This window comes from Sparassis crispa (genome assembly GCF_003851025.1).
Source record: "Sparassis crispa DNA, contig_000013F, whole genome shotgun sequence".
In the NCBI taxonomy this organism is placed as follows: domain Eukaryota; kingdom Fungi; phylum Basidiomycota; class Agaricomycetes; order Polyporales; family Sparassidaceae; genus Sparassis; species Sparassis crispa.
In genome coordinates, this window is record NW_020939760.1 from 733,803 (window position 1) to 753,173 (window position 19,371).

A 19,371-nucleotide genomic window follows, 5' to 3' on the forward strand; every position below is an offset into this window, starting at 1 on the left:
TGCGGAAGGCAGTATGGCTGAAAGGGCGGGCACTGAGGTAGGGAAAAAATATATCTCTACCTAGATAATGTGCTAGTATATTTACTGACATGAATACATATTGTCCGGAAGCCATAGACGGCGGGGAAGGGGCAGGAACACCATTCCGAGGGTGAGCCACAACTTGCCGAGCACAGGCCGAGCGGGACGGATGGAAGGGAAAACGACTGTAAATTGGAGGAGTGAGAGGCTGTAGGTGCAGGAGGAACAGACTGGCGCTTACGGCGCCTATTCCTCCGCCTTCAGCCTCTCGCTTAGTAAGCACTACTCCACTTTTCCCGGTGGGGGTGCGCTTGGTCACGTGCTTCGGGACCGTAGCGTGGGAGCGAAAGAAGGTATGTCACACAATTAGTCACCGTGACCCGACATCACCTCGCCTGCACAAGGCGCACAATCCACCACACTGTTTGCCAACATGTCGCAGTTCACGATTAATATCGCATACGACATTCTCTGCTCAGTTGTTGACCATCCCACAATGATCGGTGTTCCTGTCCCAACAGGCATGCAGTGGGTAAATTTAGCGACTGAGATTGCACGACATCCCCTAGTAGGGCGTAGCGGAGCTCCTTTAGACCTGTACAAGCTTGTAGGTCATATACTGTGCATTGTTGTTATCGTGCCTTCAACTGTTTTTGCAGCGCACGCCAGCCGATGTGAAAGATCTCGAGCAAGGATTACAGATGGGAGGTGTGGAGGGTATTGCTGACAAAGTCAGGTCTTTCGACCAAGTACCGCATGACATGACCCAGTTTCCCCTGGATAAAGTGCATGTCATCGTCGTTGTGGGGCAACAGAGAAAGACAGCCGAAGGTCAGTGAACCAATCTATATATGTCCGTCCAGGCAGACTCAAAATCATTTGTACATTGACGCAGGGTTTTCCTGGGGTGAGCGCTCCCGAGATTTTGTAATGCTGTTTCTGAACTCAGCACCATCCCAGACATCCTATTGCAGACAGAGCTGGCTAAACTGTTACTCGTCGTCATCGAAATACCCAACAAATGGTCGAGGAATGATGTTACCAGCAATGGTGGTGTCTTCCTAGATAGTAGTTGTTCAGTTCTGCAGGACATAGTTGTCAAGTTGAAGGCGCAACGGACGTATCAGGTTGAGGCAATCTGATCCTTGCCACCTCCGAGTGCAACCTGATAATCGACCAATCCCTAGGCGAACTATGACAGCTTCGACTTTCAGAATGCCAGCCGCCTTCCTCTTTTCTCCCAATCGTTCATCTCCGTTTCGGAATCACACGGGACGGTGAAGGGCGACGACGAATTCGAGACATTCTATCATGTCCTCCGGCGTTTTAGCGGTGATGCACCCCTGGTGCGCTCGGACCCCTCCTCGTCCTTGAAAGCAAGCAGTTTCACGGTGTATTTCATCCATTGTCCTTTCTTCTCTGGCAGTATCCGGAGTGACCCTTTACAGTATAAGGAGTGAGTGACACCACCTGAGAGCGCGTCAGACTAATGATTCACTTTCAGACAATTGTCCTGGCAATTTCCGATGTTTGTTACGAGGCGTGACAGTCTCGGTCATGTGCGAAAGTACCATCCAAACAGCGATTTCAGTGTCGTCCTCCGCGAATTCCGATGCCCTGTCGTCCTATCGGAAGTTGTTTCACAGAAGGATGAAAATGACCGGCACCGCATGTTAATGGAAGCCATTGTTGTTGCCCGTGTGGGCAAATATCTCTTGAAGCCTACTTCTCGGAAGCAGTTCTTTGTGGTAGCAATTTACCTCACAACTTCTCTGCAAGTGGAGAGGTATATCGTGAGCGAAGACTCGTCACCACAGGTAAGACTGGAGCTCCTTGTCTCCGTCGTATCCCAGGCTCTGATGAGGCTCGGTTTCCAAAAGATTAATATCCAGCAGGAAACTTTTGACCTCTGCAATCCAAGTCGGGCAGCGGAGTTCCTCCGGGAAATGTACAACTTGAAGCCGTTACTGGAGGAGCTCGCGGCCGAGCTCGATGAGAAGAAACGCGTCGATTTGGCGAAGATCGAGACGGACTCGTCGAAAATGCTTTCTCTCAATTCCAGGGGGCCCTGGACGAAACCCCATTCTAGACTGGAGTCAGTCGCAGAACATGATGAATCAATGAATATCAGTGACGATACAGGCGTATTCAATACCCGTAGTGTCCGTTCCGTTCTCGACAAGGCGAACTGTGAGATTGACTCTGTTGGATACGGGGTATGTTTATAGAATCTGTCATGTGCATGTCCTATATGAACTGAAATCCTTCCCAGCATCCCCATGTAGCCCTCGTTGTCCGAAAGGATGACGGCGCTTCGGCCGGATTCCTCAAGTTTGTCAAAGACGGAAACCCAGAAGTAGAAATCATGCAATATCTCTCCCGGATCGATTCACCCGCCAACCACACCATTCGCCCCATTCGTGTCTGGCCTATCGAAGGGGGCACGATCGTCTCAATGCCCGTTGGAGGCGGCTGGATCTCTTACCTCGACGATCTTGATGCGCGTCTTTGGGGAGCTTCGCAACAACTGTTCGAAGCTGTCGGATTTATGCATGATCATGGTGTGGCACACATGGACCTGAAACCAGGAAATATTGTAATCCCCCCGATCTACGGAAATCTGTCCATCATTGACTTCAGCATTGCTGTGCGCGTCAAAGGTCCAGGAGAGAAACTGATGGGTTACGCAGGCACGAGAGGTTATACTGCTCCCGAGGTCGGTCGAGTGGCTTATCGCCCTATCCGCGCAGACCTGTGGTCGTGTGGTAAAGTGATTATGGAGCTTTGTGAGAATGCGAAGCCGTCCTTCGCTCGTACGTGGCTGTGTGTGGTCAGCAAGCGCCTTATGGACGACGATCCAGACAAGAGGCCGATGATGGCGGAGATCCTTCAGGCCATGTCGAGGGTTGGCCGTGAGAGGGATGAACTCGAGCGTCAGATCAGTGGAGTTGTTGAAACCCAGTGAAAATCGACACGAGGCGCTCGAAGACAGATCGAGTCTGAGCGAGTGTCTCTCTTGGAAAAGCAGAGAAATCGAGTGATATCGAGAATTTCTCGCTGCACATGATGAGTCCGACGACCTGCATCAATTCCTGTCACAACCTTGCAGATTGCAAGACCGGATGTTGCTAAGTATGCCACTGGGTTTGCATGCCCTTGGCATGCCCTCTGCAAGCTGATCAACTTCGCGTTGCCTTACATAATCCATATATCCAGGTCGAAGGCAGCACTACGTGGCGTCGTCACTCTTCTCTCTTTCAAGTCACCTCTCCCTACCTCCCGTCAATTTCCGGTTTCCTTCCTGCTATTATCTCTTTCTTTCATTTGGTTCCTTGCAGGATGACTTTACAGGTTATCTTGCGCTGCTGCTACCTGCGTCAGAATTCCGAGTGGTCGGCCTGCACAGGATGTGTCGGAGAAAGGTCAGTGACGTGAGTTACCCCATTTCTATCTACCAACTGTCTATTCACTCTCTTGTGAGACAGGTGCTCATGTGTCTTGAGGCTGACAAGAGAGGACTCCAAATATGGTGAGCATGTCGTCCCTATTCAATACTCCACACTGACATTTCTCGAACCAGAACAAGCAACGCGGGGGGAGGTACATCTCCAGGACGCCGCGATATTCTAATTTATGGTGCGTGCCCAGATAAACATGATTCCTCTATTTATTGATGCCGACTTCCAGCGTAATGAGGCTTCTGTTTGTGCATCTCACTCCGGGCCTCCTCTGTAAAGTACTGTGACTTCGACATATCTCTCCTGCAAGATTTTTCAGTGATGTGGAGTTACCTGACATCTCAGGTGTGCAGTGGTGTCTGGCCGCAGACAGTTGGATGGCAGGAGTATCAGTAGTATCGGTAGTACCGTAGCTGCAGCAAATGTCGCGGCAATATATTTTTATTCAGTAGCTATAATATGCTCTCGATGGAACTCGGTATGCCTCGACGCGGCTCAATTGGGATGAGCATGCCGTCGAGTACTATCGAGACGGGCAGAAGCTCTCGGTGACGCTCGTTTGCGCTCAGTCTGTCTTGATTTAAATCGAGAGGACGGTCAAAATATCGAGCGCTGTCGAGGCGCACCGATAGTCTCGATTTCTCTCGGTGTCGCTCTAAGCGCCTCATGTCAATTTTGACTGGGGTTGAAAGTCGGGTCAGTAGTGTTGGAGAGCATACCAGTGGTTTTGCAACTGTAAATGCGTAGCGTCGAGGAGATTTGTTTCGTGAGTCTTGTCAGAAAATTGTATGAATGTCCCCGTGTACTTCTGACCCTGACTGCGATGAGATAGGATGGGCAGGAGCCTGCCACCGGGGTGATGCCAGGCATGTGTCTTCGCAAGACGCAAGTACGACTGGGTCTGTTTTGCCTCGCGATATATTGAAGAGCTCTCTCAGGCACTCTCCAGCTGTCTGAATGTCATCAAGGTGATCGCAACTAGGGTCTGAGGCTCTGGCACCCCGACGTGAGGCATGTCCCGGGCTGCACTACCGTGACGCGGGTCGAAGTTCTCTTGACTACTAGACGGTTCTATCGTAACGTTAACGTCGCTTCACTCCATGAAGTGATAGGAAGGTCATCTATTTTATTCAAAGATAACTTAGTAGGAAGGACAAGGTTGGAACAATGGTCTGTTCACTAATTTATCTGCCAGCGTGCCCCACTGACGTACTGCCACCGGGGCGATGTCAGGTATGAGGGAGATCCTATTCATATAACGAATCTAGGCTCGTAGATACAGCCTCTAGTTACGTGCAGGAAATAGCTAGACGACCCCACCGTCGTAGTACCGTCGTCCGCACCCTGTGCCCTGTTTGAGAAATCTGCTTACATAAGCACCGTGACACCAATAATATTTTGCCGAACTAAGTGCAAAAAGGGGCATGCATGTAGAGACCCCACGGCAAGAAACAATTCATCAGTAACGTAACTGGTACAAGTACGTGTACACTCTATCATCGTCATTGAATTTCGAAGCTGTGAGTATGCGAACACTGTCCGACGGAAGAAGACCGTCCATACGACGTGTTCTAACGGGCATAGTATGAAGAGATCAGACCCGGATGACAAGGAAGACGGAAAACAATATGAGCGAGCGAGAACTCACTGCTTCGACAGAAGCAGGCCGACGACAACGACGATGATCGTGGAGGGCGGTGTGACCACGGTATATGACCAGAAGATTGTGCGGCTAATAAGACGCTCAAAAGCGTCTCCGGATGCTGCTTGTGTGATCTGCGCAGTCGTCTTAAGAATACCTGCGAAAAGAACGACGAAACGTGACGCACCTGCGCAAGGGTCAAAGCCGGCGGCGATGCAATCAGCAATGCGTTAGCAACAACGAATACAGGACTGTTAAAACATAGGAATCAGCAAACAACTTTTGCGGTAACGCAGCTGGACGTACTCGTCAAACACTTCCTGCACATTAAACTTCGTCATGAACGCCATCATCGGAAACAACAGGATGGGCGTGATGACCATCCTCGACAGCACAGCGACAACGACGGTCTTCGTCTCCCCCGGCCGGTTTGCGCTCTTTGCGGTACTTACCGCAGACCGGTCAGACCGCTGCTTCATGCTGAACATTTCCCTCACATTGTCAAAAATGGACGCGCGCGACGCCCTGCTAGGACTCCGCGAGTGCGCTGCGAACGACGGCAGCGACCGACGACTGCGTGCATTCGCCTCGGCGGAGGCGTCCTCGAGGTCTGGTGGGGTATAGAAGTACGCTCCAAGTACGACGAGTGTCAGTGGAATGGAACAGTTGCCAGCCATCCTGAGCGCGCCCTTGATTGGCTGCACGTGTTGGTCGAGCGCGTGTTGCATGGACGGGGTGCAGGCAACGACCAGAGAGGCGAGTGCGGCCCAAAGCGGGACGGTCATGAACTCGTAGAATGTCTTCCACGCCTTGCTCGCGCGACGCCGTAGCCGCCGCCTCCGAGATTGCCATAGGGTCGATGTGGGCTCTGTCGCATACCGGCGCGCAGGTAAGGGCTCGTCATCTTCGTCCTCGTCCTCGTATTCGGTTGGCGTGCTGGACGTTGACGGAACGGGCGGGAGATCCTGCACCGAACGATGCGGAGAATTGGGCAACGAATAGAACGACTTGTTCGGCTCAGCGTCCGGATGATCCACGGTCTCCACCGCTGTCGTCACGCCCGCCGTCTTGGTATCATCAGTGCGTATTGAGAACGAGGAGGGCTCGTTGCGTAAGACTCCTTGTTCTCGGAGCGAAGGAGAGAATTCCTCTTCGTCTGAAGAGCTCTCCAGATCCCCGTGTGAGTGGTCGGAGGACTCGGGATCGGCACTGGACAGTAGTCGGACACCATAACTCCACCGTACCTGCACGGGGTAAGCAAAACTCAGTATAGCCTACTGGAGGAACTTACCACCATGCCGAAGGTGGAGTAGAGTACAAGGTATGTCAATGCTCGGCCGACCATGGCGTCCTTGTTATCATCATCTCCCCATTTCAGACCTGGGACTGTGATGACGAGACTCTGCATCAGCGCGATGGGCAGTGAGTTCGAGTTCATGAACATCGCCGCAGCCATAGCAAAATTCCTGCCGACAGCGAGACCGTCAGTCGACAGTCCGTAGCATCGACGGCAAAAGATCGCGCTCGATGCACGGCGACCATCTCCACCGCCAATGTAATGAAGTAAACGCACCGTTGCGACTTCTGCAGTCTAACAAGAAGACCTAGAACATACGCGACCGCCATGGACAAACAGGTGGTGACGACAAAGAATATGGGTATAATCCATAATTCCCGCAATTTCTCTGAAAAGCAGACGGTGAGTAACTGCCAACGAAGGTAACAGATGTGCACGACATGAAGGACACCTACCTCGAGATAGGAAGAATGCTACTTTTGAGAACAGTAGCGCAGGAGTAAAGAGCGAGACATTGAGACGATTGAGTTGCTGCGGAGCCCCAGGATGAGTCGACTGGGACTCTGCTAGAAACGTGCACGACCTGAACACACCTTCTGTGTCTTGCGATCAACTACGCCTCTCCGAGCGAGTACATAACCTGCAAAGCATAGCAAAAAGACCTCTAGGATAGACTTCCGAGAGCGCGGTTAGCCGCGAGAGCGGTGCAGACACGACGAGAACGCGTATACTGACTTCAAAAACAGTTTTGAGGAGCGGCAAAATGGGCGTTTCAGGCATGTGAAGTCCAGCAGCTGGTGTGAGGTGACTGAGCGCCGAAGAAAGCGATGCCCGGGGGAGTTGGGTGTGGTGGTGAAAGGTGGACAGAGTCGGGATCCTGCTTTATTCTCAGGCTGCGCTGGCTGATCGACTTGGCGCTACTCCACGTTTCGATACCTTCGTCTTCTTTCTATCATCTTTGGAACAATATTCGTCTGGAATGACCATCACGACGCGGCGACTATGACGGTGAGGAGGAAGTTAGACAGCGTGCGCCACGGGAGAACGTGGACTGCGTCAAAAACTTCATCAAGGATCTCTCGGATATTCGGTTGCTATTGCCAGACATGATAAGCGTCTCCCATCTTCGTACCGAAAAGGTATATCGATTGGAGGTTTGGCATGATCTTGCACGTCAGAAGATGGCCAGAGTTGTCGTTTCGGCTCACGGAAAGGCCGAGCTTCACGATGCAAATCTCCACTGTTCTCTGCAGGATGTTGTCAGTACTCCCTATTTTCACTCTGGAGCACCGCAGAAGGTGAGTGCTTATGATTTGTCCATCCTGTTACGATCGTGCTAGGTGTAGGATGTTCGAGTAAAAACAATTGTCGCTCGAATAAAGTCTGTCTGACGCCCCGGGTATATTTACTGACTTGCTTAGCCCCATGATCAGTCTGTGACTGAAGGCGATGCGCTGTGTTGCGCATCGGTTCCTTTGGGAAGAAAACTGTCCCTTCTCGCGGGTAGGCACATTTCGAAAGTCTTTTCTGATCTCGGTACGCAAATCTATCTCAGTTTTAGTGAAAAAAAGCATCTGTTTCCTGCGAAACACCACACTTGCCAGAGCTCTAAGGCACTCAATATTAATATGCCTCGATAACTGATTGTGGTTTCTAGGCGCGAGCATGCCGTTGAACGCCATCGGGATATAGAGAAGCTCTATGTCTCTCGCGATTGAAACCGAAGGAACGTCAAAATATCGAGCACTATCGAGCCGCTGGATTTTCCTTGCTGTAGCTCCCTGCACTCCTTGTCCGAGTCAATTTTGACTGGGCATGCGTAGCATTGACTCTACACTCGATACTCAACCATGTGCCTAACGCGCAATATAAGTACACAAATGAAACTAAGGAGTACGTGATCAAGGCGTGCGCTTAGCATTAGGGAAGTTGAGGAGAAGCAACCTGTAAACGAGAGAATGCGTGCTGCCGAAATCGAAGGAGTCTGGGCAGTCGAAGACCACCACGCCCAACCTGACCGGACTGCTTAACTTGGTGCTCTCGAAGGGGATGAGATAATTGTGCAGCTCTGAATTCATCTGGGATGCATATTCGATCGGCCGGGGAATCGCGCCGACCGCAGTCATGAAGTTGAGATACAGGTGCGGTGAGACGGGAAGAGCCTGCGCGACTGTGAAGAACTGCTTTATGGCATCCCACTTGTCCTGATAGGTAGGCTTGTCGTAGAAGTCCTGCACCACGATGTTCGGGTTCGTCGGGATGGGGTTACCCTTCGCGTTGTGCGGCCACTGCTCCACATCGAGGCCGATGGTACCCTTGTACCTGCGCAGAAGCACCATCTTCCCCCGGCAGGCCTGCAGCCGGGGCACCGCATTCTGTGTGTACCACTGCCCAACTTTGTGCACCGTGATGAGGTCGGAGATAGCGCCGCCAAAATTCGCGGGTTCAGCGCCGTCGTCCCACTTGATCGACACGACGACGGCTTCCTGGTCATGGCTCCCAAGGAACGACGCGATGTCCTGCACCACCCCCTCGAGCGATCCTATCAGCGGAATCGCACCGTGCCGCATCCCGATAGAGCCATCGCTCCTAAAGGAGCAACGCAGGTCGAGGAAGCGGATGCCGTTCTCAAGCTGCGCCGTAATGGAGTCGGTCTGGCATGCAGCCATCGCCACCACGACAAGGCGGGCGAGTTCACCATACGGAGGTACCGTCTCTTCACGGGCGTAGCTGTCGTGTGTTCCCGGAATCGTCAATTCCGAGAGTAGCTCATTCCCGCTCAGGTAACTCATCCACCGCGAAGCGTCGATGCTGACATCGAGCTTTGGCCTACGGCAAATGTCAGGCCCCTGGAAGAAAAACCCACGCGAGGAGGCATTACATACCTGAATGTCAGAATCTTGCCTGACAAGTCATAGTCACCACCGAAGGTATATATCTCTTTGTCATACTTCCTGCGTAAAGAAAAGTTGTTCAGCCGAGTATGTGCTTGAACGGAACAAAAACTCACAAACTGTCATCAAGAAGCTCGAACACGATGTTATTTGGAGGGGAAGTATGACGCGCAACGAACACCTCGAATCCGGTGCTACTGCCAAACATGCCGTCATGAACTTCCATATGGTTTTTGAAGACGATATCGTTCTGCGGCAGATTCGGAAGAGGGGTGTTGCGCGGATTGTGGCAGATGAGGATGCAATCGAGGGGATAATCATGCAAGAGATCCTCCTTCGCCTTTTTGAGCGCGTCTGGGATTTTCAATTTCATGTATTTCTCTGCGTTGAACGAGATCAGCGTGTGGCTTTGCAAGTTAGATGGTCAGCTTTAGTGTGAAACAGTCGGACACGCGGGAAACATACGGATTCCCATCATAGCGGAAGAATGTGTAGTAATTCTCGCCGTACTTCGTATTAGCAGTGAATGCTTGAGCGTGACCACTGAAATTTCCGAGAGCATCTCAGTCGAAACCACAAACGCACAAAATGCAATAACTTACGATGACATCGCATCGCAGTAGAAGCTTCCTTCCAGGAAGACCCAGTAAGCGTACTCTCCTTTTTTCGCCTTGAATTTGGACAAGGGAACGACCTGAACGAGTTGGTTCAGGATGACAGCGGAGTTCGCTGGATCCTGGATGCTCAGACTGCGAACATTCTTCTCAGCCGGAACGATCAAGACGTGCGCAGAGGGGTGATCCCTGAGGAGGTCGCGCTTAGCTGCCGTAACTGCCACTGCGGGGTCCAGACGCTTGTACAATGCCTCGCAGAAGTTAGGAAAGGCAGATCTTAAGGCGAAATGAGTGAGTAATTGCGTGAGACTCTCGAGAACAGATAACGGACATTGCACCCCCTCGGCGTGTGAAAGTGAAGATACTCTCAGCTTCGTCGCGTTTATCGGTGCAGTTGAACGAATCTGCGCCCTTGTCTCCGGGATAGTACACGGTCCCCTCCTTGAAGACATAGAGGTTGTATCCGTACGTGGCACTCGCTTTGATGCTGTGGCGGAAAATCTCGATATGGGATCGCTGCAGACCGTCGGCGCGAAGGAACTCGGGGTCGTCATCTCGGCCGGTCCGGACGATCAAGACGTTGCAATCAGGAAATACTGCCAATAGAGCCGTCTTGATTCTCTCTAGGACCTCATAGTACGGCAGGACCTTGGGGAGGTCGTGCCATTGGTTGAGATCAAATGGACCAGGAAACGTAATCGGAGGAATGTTTGGCATGCTAAGTAAGTGTCGAAAAGTGAGCGAATATGGTCTAATGCTTTGAGAGAGCGACACACTTTTGAACGGGAAGTTTGGAATGCTCAGCGATGGGGGAGGCGTGAGCTTGACGAAACCGTGCATGTTGATTCTTATATGCTCGAGGAATGGTCCGGTACCTGCCTTCACGAAGTCAACAGGCACCGCCTGGACAACACCTACACGCCCTTGCGTGCAGCCCGCACTCACTGAAGTGCCACTAACCCTGAGGGACGTATTACAGGAACATAAGGGCTGGAATCTGTTCGGAGAGAAGCAGGAATGGTGTATGTATGTTCGTTCCAAGGACAGCGCAAGTTACTTCGACATTTTCTCATCAACGAGGCTCGCAGACGGACGATCGAGTCATGTGTAGCCCGGTATGTCCTCGGTTGGCAGGAGAGTATAGAGATAGCGGTTACTGACGAGTTAACGGACCTGGATGTCGGTAGGTACGGTATTGTGAGTCCCGTACGCTGTTCCTAAGTAGACATACAAAAGGAACGTACTGAGTCGGAGGCGCCTCAATATTCTGATTGATTGCCGCCAACCTCATTCCGGTAAGTAGGATGCTTTAACTTGTATTCCGGCGCTCTTGTGGCTACTCAGTGAGGTATTGTCACCTCATTAGCATACGGCGAAGGGGACCTCCGACTTGTCAATGTTTAAACAAGCGGCTGCTGCAATAGACCCTCCAGCGGGCGGCCCGGACGATATTCGCTGCGTTCGAAACGCAGTTCGGGATGCTTTACGAAACGTTTGGGAAACTCGCTTGAGAGTCGCCGAACCCTAGCCAAACTGTTATTTTCGGCTATGGTAAACCTACGGTAGGGTTATCCACTCTTAAGCGAACCTCAGCGAATGTTTCGTAACGCATCCAAACTCAGGCTCCTAAAACCATCCGTCGCTATAGCGTTCTCGCTCCTACATCCCAACATATGTTTTAAATGATCATGTGACATATGTTTTATGCGACTTACCTGTTTGAGAGACTATTGCCGGAAAAGGATAGCCGAACGAGAGGAGGAGAACGCTATAGGACGGCTGGCCAAACTGGTCGTCCGAGGATACGCCGAGCGCGCATACCTAGAGTTTCCCGCTGGAAATCTCGAATAAACCCTAGCATGGGTCTTGTTGTCTGCAACGCGCGCGACCCAAATTCGGCATTCGCGTAGTGCTCGTCGTGCGCTGCCCCTCGCGCAGTGTTGTCGATTCGGGGCATGGGAGCACGGCACGGCTTAAAGTTTTCAATTGATAGACCACCAAGTTGTCTAATCCTCGCTCTGAGGTCACCCTCAACCTGCGAGCCTCTAAGTTGATGTGTCGCACTAGTACTTGATTTTTTGCAGCTCGGGACCCTGCACTTACAACCAGAGCATTCCTATTAATTTCTAAGACAACCACACTGTACTTTGGCTTTACAACATATCTCTACAATGCTACACGAGGGGGAGCACTACGCGAACGCCGAATTTGGGTCGCGCGCGTTGCAGACAACAAGACCCATGCTAGGGTTTATTCGAGATTTCCAGCGGGAAACTCTAGGTATGCGCGCTCGGCGTATCCTCGGACGACCAGTTTGGCCAGCCGTCCTATAGCGTTCTCCTCCTCTCGTTCGGCTATCCTTTTCCGGCAATAGTCTCTCAAACAGGTAAGTCGCATAAAACATATGTCACATGATCATTTAAAACATATGTTGGGATGTAGGAGCGAGAACGCTATAGCGACGGATGGTTTTAGGAGCCTGAGTTTGGATGCGTTTTGAACGCTGCGATTCGCAGACTGCCCCCACTGAGGAAGCGACTAGTTTCCGAAGTCTGGGTGCTATGCAACAATCCATCTGGGCTGGCCGGATAGGCCGACGAAGAATGCAGACAGGATCGTGGAAATGAGGGAGACAAGTCACTCGCTGCAGGCTCTTGATTCATTCACTCAGGATGCCGCCCTTCCGCCACTGGATGAGCACGAGTACAGCGACTAGCCTGAATCGCACTATCAATCGTCAACTGTTACAACTTACAAGCCCAATTATATAGAGGCGCACTTGCCTACGGCCCTGCAATAACTCGAAGAAAATAGTCTAAGAATGTCCGGCAAGTCCATCGCATCTCACTCCCAGAGATCCATTCATCATAAGCGTTACACAATCTGGATATCCTCCAATTTCGCGTCGCTCTACGCAGATGCGGCTTGAGAACCACATGAACGACGACTGAGAAGAACGGTGGAACACCCACCACTTCTGCGTGCTGCACCTCAATCTCATCAGACAACGGCATCACATCGCTCATGAGCGGATTACGAGAGTCTTCCGCAACCCCGTCTTCTTCGTAGGGGTCAACGAATTCCAGGCTGTCCCTTTTCTCTGGCTGCCCTGTGGTCAGAGGTGCACCCATGTTGCCCACAACGCTTGTTGCGAAGTCCAGATCCGAGATGCGCCCGATAGATATGGTGTGCATTTGTTCAACGTCGCCCTCCGCGGGGTAGATTCCACGAAGATCCAGCATGAACCGCGAGAGGAAGATCACGACCAGGCTGAGAATACATGGGATGAGCACTGAAGCTGTCGCCAGACATATCAAGGATAACATACACTTGGTTGAAGTAAGTCCAAACGTCAAAGAGGACGAAGCTCTAAGGGCCGATAAATTCAGGGTCCTGAAATTTTCATATGCGACATACCGAGCCTGCCTGTGGGGAAGTCAGCAGGAGCATGTGCGGGGGCAGATGAAGTCAGAATCCTGACCTGACTGGCTATAATGCTGAATATAGATGTGAAGACGAGCAGGCTGGTATGCGATTACCAATTCAGTGTTCGATGAGCACCAACATCATCCAGCACTTACCAGAAATATATTGTGCCTGTCCAGAACAGAATCAGATATGTCCGCGCAGCACAGAACATTCGATGACGTACCATCTCGAAGCAACAATGTCGCCAGAGGTGTATTCAGCCCAACTCTGGCCGACTCCCTTTTGATCGCATAAGTTTTGATCCATGTAAGAAGAAGAACAAGGCAGTTGTTGAAGATCGACGCTGTACCCGAGACGATGGATACTAGAAAACTACTGTTTTGTCAAATGTCGTGATAATACATTAAACTTACTCACTTCTGTCGAGAATAAGTGAGGACGCGCGAAACGAAACCGAAGTGATGCATACAACTCACATATTAACATCCCTCAGAGTCAAGTGGATGTCAGCGCCGCATCCAAACAGTGGCCCGCCGAATGCTATAGGCGTGTAATGGGTGTCTACATACTATTGAGTCATCAGGGAGGGATCTGGGACTAAGGAATGATTGAGGCTCACGACGTCGCAGATGGGTGCGGCGAGACACATAGGGACAAGTATGAGATGAGGCCTCCAGTCTCTTCCCCAGATTCCCCATATTCGTAGTACAAGAAATACTGCACGTAGGTCCCGACGTTAATCATGAAACATTGAGATCAATGCAGGCCAAAGTGACAAACCTCCACTGATAACAGAGCTGAGGGCATTCAAACAGTCGTCAAGTCGTAAAACGGGTACACAGCTGGTCGTTCAGGGCTGCGATCAGTATCAACTTTCACGTAACATCCCGCTGTAAACTATACCTCTGTGAACTAGTGATTAGTATCTTGCACAGCAATCGCAATTGGTGTTAGAAGAGGTACTGTACCTGGTCGTTATTCGTCACAAGAAATACACTGGTGACGAGCGTCACCCTCTCCGCCAACGCAACATATCGATTCAGCAAGAACACGATCGTTGCTCCGGAGAATTTCCGTCGCCATATGCGTTGCACTTCGTTGGGGAAAGTAATGGCGAAATCGACAAACAAGAGTGCTACGTGCAAGATTTCATCAGATAACGCACAAGAACAAAATTATGATGCATACTCGCCTGTAGATGCTATGATACAGTAATTTTCCACAATTCTGTAAAGTATACATACAGAATAAGCACTCCAAATCCGAGTGAAGTCGCCGATGGACCACCAATAGCGGATCCTTACAGTCTATTGTACGCAGCGAAGATTTCATCCTGCTGACTATCGGAGTTGGACATGAGGGGCAAACAATCGACGAACTGGTTACAGGCTTATAGCTGCCCTCCGAGATGATCACATCACTACCAGACGACGCGCACTGCATGAAATCAGGTACAATTTTATCGTGTGGATGGCGCGAAGTCTGCTCGTTGTGTAATCATTGCAGACGCGAGTTAACCGAAACTAGCCTCAGTCTATCTTGGTCGCCGTTCTCCGCCCTCACCGGATATGCGGAGATATGCGAGTTTTGTAATTGGGGAAATGCTGCGTAGGGTGATGCATCAAAGAAGTTTTTGATCGAGCGACATGGCCAATGTGTTACATAGCAGGACAAATGACCCCCTCCGGGAGGATCCTGCATCTCTTATCGAGGACTGGGCGGCATCGACCTGCACGGGAAACTGAAAAATGGCGGCACATCCTAAGTACACTACTGCTACAGGCCCGGTCGGACTTACTAGAAAACTTGGACGGAGGTCGATTTTGTCGGCCTGTGTCTGCACAGCATCTACCCTGCCTGCCGACGCAAGTCTCCGAGTAGATCTGCGTGATACGCCTATCTTTAAGCACAGTGTCAGTGCCATCCGAAGAATATGCAATGCACCCGGCCAGGGCAGTACACAGGAAACCGTGTGCATTGCCGCCGTGCGCCCACAACTAAGCACTTCCGTCGGACCATCAGAGGATCGTCCTTCACAGGAGGCGGCACCATCACATCAGCTGTCTAGCGACTGACAGATCAATTAGGACTGGGAAGTCGCTGTTGCGAATGGGCAGGTCAGAAAGGATTTTCACAACGAGATGAGAACTCCTGCACTAAAGGCAGCTAGGATCCCCTCTCCAGTTGTCCATCTAACTCCACATTCGGTTGACGCTGGAAAGATGCTCGCGAAGCACATTTGTGCGCGAAGCGCGTGTAACGGGACCTACAATCGATGCTACTTAGCACTGCCGCTTCGAGGGTGGAGGAATAACGTACGTTAAATTACACAATGCTAGTCTTCGCAGAGGAACACAGCGCGGTTCCTGAGCGAACAGGCGCTCTGGAAAGTGCGCTACCGCGGCATAACGTACTCGACGAAAGTTCAACGAGGAGCAAGTCTTTGGCCTAGTCTCCTAAGGGCAATCATAGCAAGGCGATGCTGGTTTGGGGTACGACTCGGGCCAGTGCCCGCAAAAGAAGCGTCAACGAAAACATGTTCGAAAATTCGCCAGCATATTCGACGGTTACGAAGCTGTGGCGCGGTTCCGCTGATATTCTTCTGCACCGAGAAAGAATTACTGTGAAAATTATGACGAGATTTTGCGACATTGTCTCCTGAATGGCTTGTAATTCGTTGTGAGGAAACGCCGTCTCGAAAAATTCCCTTTCGAGCAGCACAGTTCGCTGCATGATCTGCAGGCTTGACGGTACACTAGCTGCAATAAGCCCGCGCTAGCAACTACCCCATCCGCAGCTTTCATTCTGCGAGACCAAGACGGGTATGCAGGTATGCATACGGCTCGGGGAGCGCGTCGCAAGTCCAAGAAACAGGAAAAACCGACATAAACTTTTGGGACCAGCTCACATTTGGGAAGTCAGCACTGTTGAGTAAGTGAGTCGGCGCACCTGCGAGATCGTCCGCTAGATGTCACATCAATGATGTGTCCGTGGTGCGCCCCTAGGCCTGATGACTTCCAACACCGAGCCTCCAGGCAAAGCTCGCTGCACCTTCTTCAGATGAAAACGGGCACGGAGTAATTCAGGCAGTCGTCTCGCAGAAAGAATGCTTCGATTACGGTGCTCCAATAAATTCCAAGAGGCGAGGCCATTGTGTAAAACCTGCAGGGACAGTGGGGAATCTTACAACATTGCACCCGATCAACGGAGAACACCACGTTCACATTCAAAGTCGCTATGGCGGAGAGGCAAATGACCAAACGGCGCACCTCATAGAGGAGATCGTCCCTTCATGATCAGTCCTAATCCCAACATTAGCATAGGGTACTTCACTTCGCAGAAAGGCACGTCGAACGAGGTCAGTAGATGCGTCGCAGAGTTAAATCTGCGAGAAAACTCTCCATTATATGATACCACGTTGTGTGTACATCTAATGCCTTCTCCACTCCGGGCCAACGTTGCCCCACACTTCTCGAAGAGAGACAGAGGCAGATAAGATGCGCTCCGTTTGCAGACGGAAGTTGAGGACTGAGAGGTTGGCGCAGAGACAGGAGAATGGTCTTACAATCAACCAGACGCATGGAAGAGTGCATCTCCACATTCGCTGCAAGTGAAACTGGCGGGCCGCGCAGCGCGCAAGCTATTCTCGGTTGATGCAGCCTGGTGTCGTGACAGTCGATGCGAGAGTAGATGTTACCCCGGGTGTACAATCGCCCACACCATCGGAGGAGTTGCAGGAAGAGAAGCTTTGATGTTCAGGCTCTGTACGAGGGTGGCAAGTGAGCAGAGCGATAAGACAACCGGCGGAGTCAGCAGTCTTGGGGCGGAGAATGAGAAGTCGAGGTCGAGCCCGTTGCATGTGTGTGATGGATGCCGTGGGGAAGATGGAGAAGGATGGATATATTCTCGGCGGCGTCTTGGGCGAGCGGTTCGGACTGGCGACAGCCCCCGACCTGGACGAGCTGGACGACGACCGGAGTCCCCAGCGTAGCGCGCACACCGGGCGACATGGCCACATAAAGTAAGGTTTCTTCACACGTGGATTCTTCTCTCGAGCCCCTCGACCATCAAAACACCGCGCTCGCCGTACAGCAGCCCAGCGCACACCGAACGGCAGGCGTCGGCTTTCGGAATTTCGCAAGCAGACGGCATCGGCGCGCGCCACAAGTGAGCCAGAGACAGAGTCGGCGCGCAAGCGTGTCGGTGAGTTCTGAGCGGCGACGAGAGCGGAAACGGGATTTGAGTCGGAGTGAGTGCATCCCCCGCACATCTCTTCTTCTCCGCTCCTCGTCTGCTCGAGTCACTTTCTTACTCCAGAACATCTCTCTGACCGTCCTTCCAATGCCTGCAGATCGACCAAACAAGTTTATACTGCCCTTGACCGGTCAGTTCGGTTGCAACGCTGGCGACCCCATCGCGCCCCATCGCAATGACCCATGAGCAGTCCAAGTCGTCGACGGCGAACGGACAAGAGCATTTACACCCCATCGCGCCCTATCCGCCACCACCTTCGCAGTACAACGGTCACTATCCGCCACCACCTGGCGCTTACGCCGCGCAGTACTACTCTTTTGCCCCTGTCGCCGACGGCAGTCACGACTCCTCTCCCCCGAACGGTCACCCCGGCGCACCCTTCCTGATGGCGTACCCCCCTCCGCCTCCTGGGCTCGTTTATGCCTACGCAGCTCCTCCCCCTGGCCAAGGTATGTTGATGACTCATCACCCCCGAGGCTGATACTGAACTTTCTGAAGCGCCAGCGTACCCCCCTTTTGCACCCGGGTTGGCAATCCCCCAGCCTCCTCGGCCCAAGCGCAAGCAGGTCAAGATGGCCGTACGTGCTTCTTACCATTTTTTCTGTCGACTGGCAAGACTATAGACTCATTTTGGGCATTTAGTGCACGAATTGCGCGAGCGCTTGCAAGCGCTGTAACGAGACCCGGCCGTGCGACCGGTGCGTCAAGTACGGAATCACCGACACCTGCGTGGACGGCGTCCGCAAAGAACGCAAGAAAGGCGTCAAGCGCGGCCCGTACAAGCGCAAGAACAGGCTCGGCGAGGGCGGCGACGCAGGGGAAGGTCAGTACGTCGTGTGCGACGATGATCTCGTATTAATCTCCGGAGGCCCTGCAGCGAGCGGGGAGTCCTCCGTGCCGACCCCTGCCTACCCCATGCCGCCCGAAGGCTACTATCCGTGGTACTACCCGCCCCCCGGGTATATGCAGCCGCCCCACGACGGACAGCATCCCGAGGGGGCCCAGAACGGCAACGGTCAGCCTATGGTCCCGCAGTTTTACCCTCTCCACCCCATATACGCGCCCCCGCCGTACGGCCCGTACCCCGGCGGCGCTATACCGTACCCGCCACCTTCTCTGAGTCCCGTTGGCACTATGCCCCCCGCCCCCGCCGCAAACGGCAGAGCGGCGGAGCAGTCGCCGAACGACAATGCGGGTGAAAATGGCACGCGGGTGAAGAAGAGGAGCCGTGCGAAGAACGGCGACGACAGCTCAAAGGTGAAGAAGGCGAAGGCTGCTGCGGCTGCGGCTGCGGAACCTCAGCCCCAGAATGACATTGGCCGCGGGAAGGACTTGCACCTCACCGGGGATAATGTAGCTGCCCTCAACGGGCACAGCAACGGCAATGGCGCAGAGGTGCGCACGCTGATAGCGGCCTAACCCACCGCTTGCTCGCAGGCAATTGCGGAATCGCGACGGAGTCTCCTGCCTTTTCTCTCTGGCTTTTTACGGATTCTCATTCTTGGTATTTATGTGATCACGTCCGCTGTACCGACCATATTTTCTCAATTGAAATAATCACAATATTGTCCAGATGTGTCTGTCATGTTCTTTGGCCATCAACAGTGTGTGCCTGGGTGCTATGCTGTTGTTGGCCAAAAAACTGTCAGAACGTGGTTCCGGTGCAGCTGCCTGTCTGTTTGTGTATGTGTGTATATTAGTGCAGACTCTCTGATTGGCTCGGTGTGCGGGTGTCGAGACACGGTGACACGCGTACGTACGT

General features: G+C 52.3%; 5 protein-coding genes across 5 annotated transcripts; 3 read left to right on the forward strand and 2 right to left on the reverse strand.

Moving 5' to 3' along the window:
- Positions 1–454: 454 nt before the first annotated feature.
- On the forward strand, positions 455–2,986 carry SCP_1402580 (hypothetical protein; the record flags this gene model as incomplete). Its single annotated transcript, XM_027763962.1, has 8 exons — positions 455–628; positions 681–852; positions 917–928; positions 982–1,148; positions 1,209–1,477; positions 1,526–1,838; positions 1,902–2,237; positions 2,294–2,986. The coding sequence occupies 8 exons, from the start codon at positions 455–457 to the stop codon at positions 2,984–2,986; spliced, it is 2,136 nt and encodes a 711-aa protein (XP_027619763.1).
- Positions 2,987–5,123: 2,137 nt separating this feature from the next.
- Positions 5,124–7,198, reverse strand: SCP_1402590 (hypothetical protein; the record flags this gene model as incomplete). The annotated part of the gene is made up of 8 exons (XM_027763963.1): positions 5,124–5,255; positions 5,309–5,372; positions 5,428–6,365; positions 6,413–6,587; positions 6,695–6,806; positions 6,874–6,949; positions 7,012–7,092; positions 7,154–7,198. The coding sequence occupies 8 exons, from the start codon at positions 7,196–7,198 to the stop codon at positions 5,124–5,126; spliced, it is 1,623 nt and encodes a 540-aa protein (XP_027619764.1).
- A 1,121-nt stretch (positions 7,199–8,319) lies between these two features.
- Positions 8,320–10,643, reverse strand: SCP_1402600 (hypothetical protein; the record flags this gene model as incomplete). Its single annotated transcript, XM_027763964.1, has 6 exons — positions 8,320–9,247; positions 9,304–9,372; positions 9,429–9,719; positions 9,778–9,855; positions 9,915–10,202; positions 10,258–10,643. 6 exons carry the CDS (start codon positions 10,641–10,643, stop codon positions 8,320–8,322), a joined length of 2,040 nt encoding a protein of 679 aa, XP_027619765.1.
- Positions 10,644–17,221: 6,578 nt separating this feature from the next.
- On the forward strand, positions 17,222–17,380 carry SCP_1402610 (hypothetical protein; the record flags this gene model as incomplete). Its single annotated transcript, XM_027763965.1, has 1 exon — positions 17,222–17,380. The coding sequence occupies one exon, from the start codon at positions 17,222–17,224 to the stop codon at positions 17,378–17,380; it is 159 nt and encodes a 52-aa protein (XP_027619766.1).
- Positions 17,381–17,784: 404 nt separating this feature from the next.
- Positions 17,785–19,028, forward strand: SCP_1402620 (predicted protein; the record flags this gene model as incomplete). Its single annotated transcript, XM_027763966.1, has 4 exons — positions 17,785–18,058; positions 18,108–18,187; positions 18,252–18,432; positions 18,487–19,028. The coding sequence occupies 4 exons, from the start codon at positions 17,785–17,787 to the stop codon at positions 19,026–19,028; spliced, it is 1,077 nt and encodes a 358-aa protein (XP_027619767.1).
- Between the last annotated feature and the right edge of the window lie 343 nt (positions 19,029–19,371).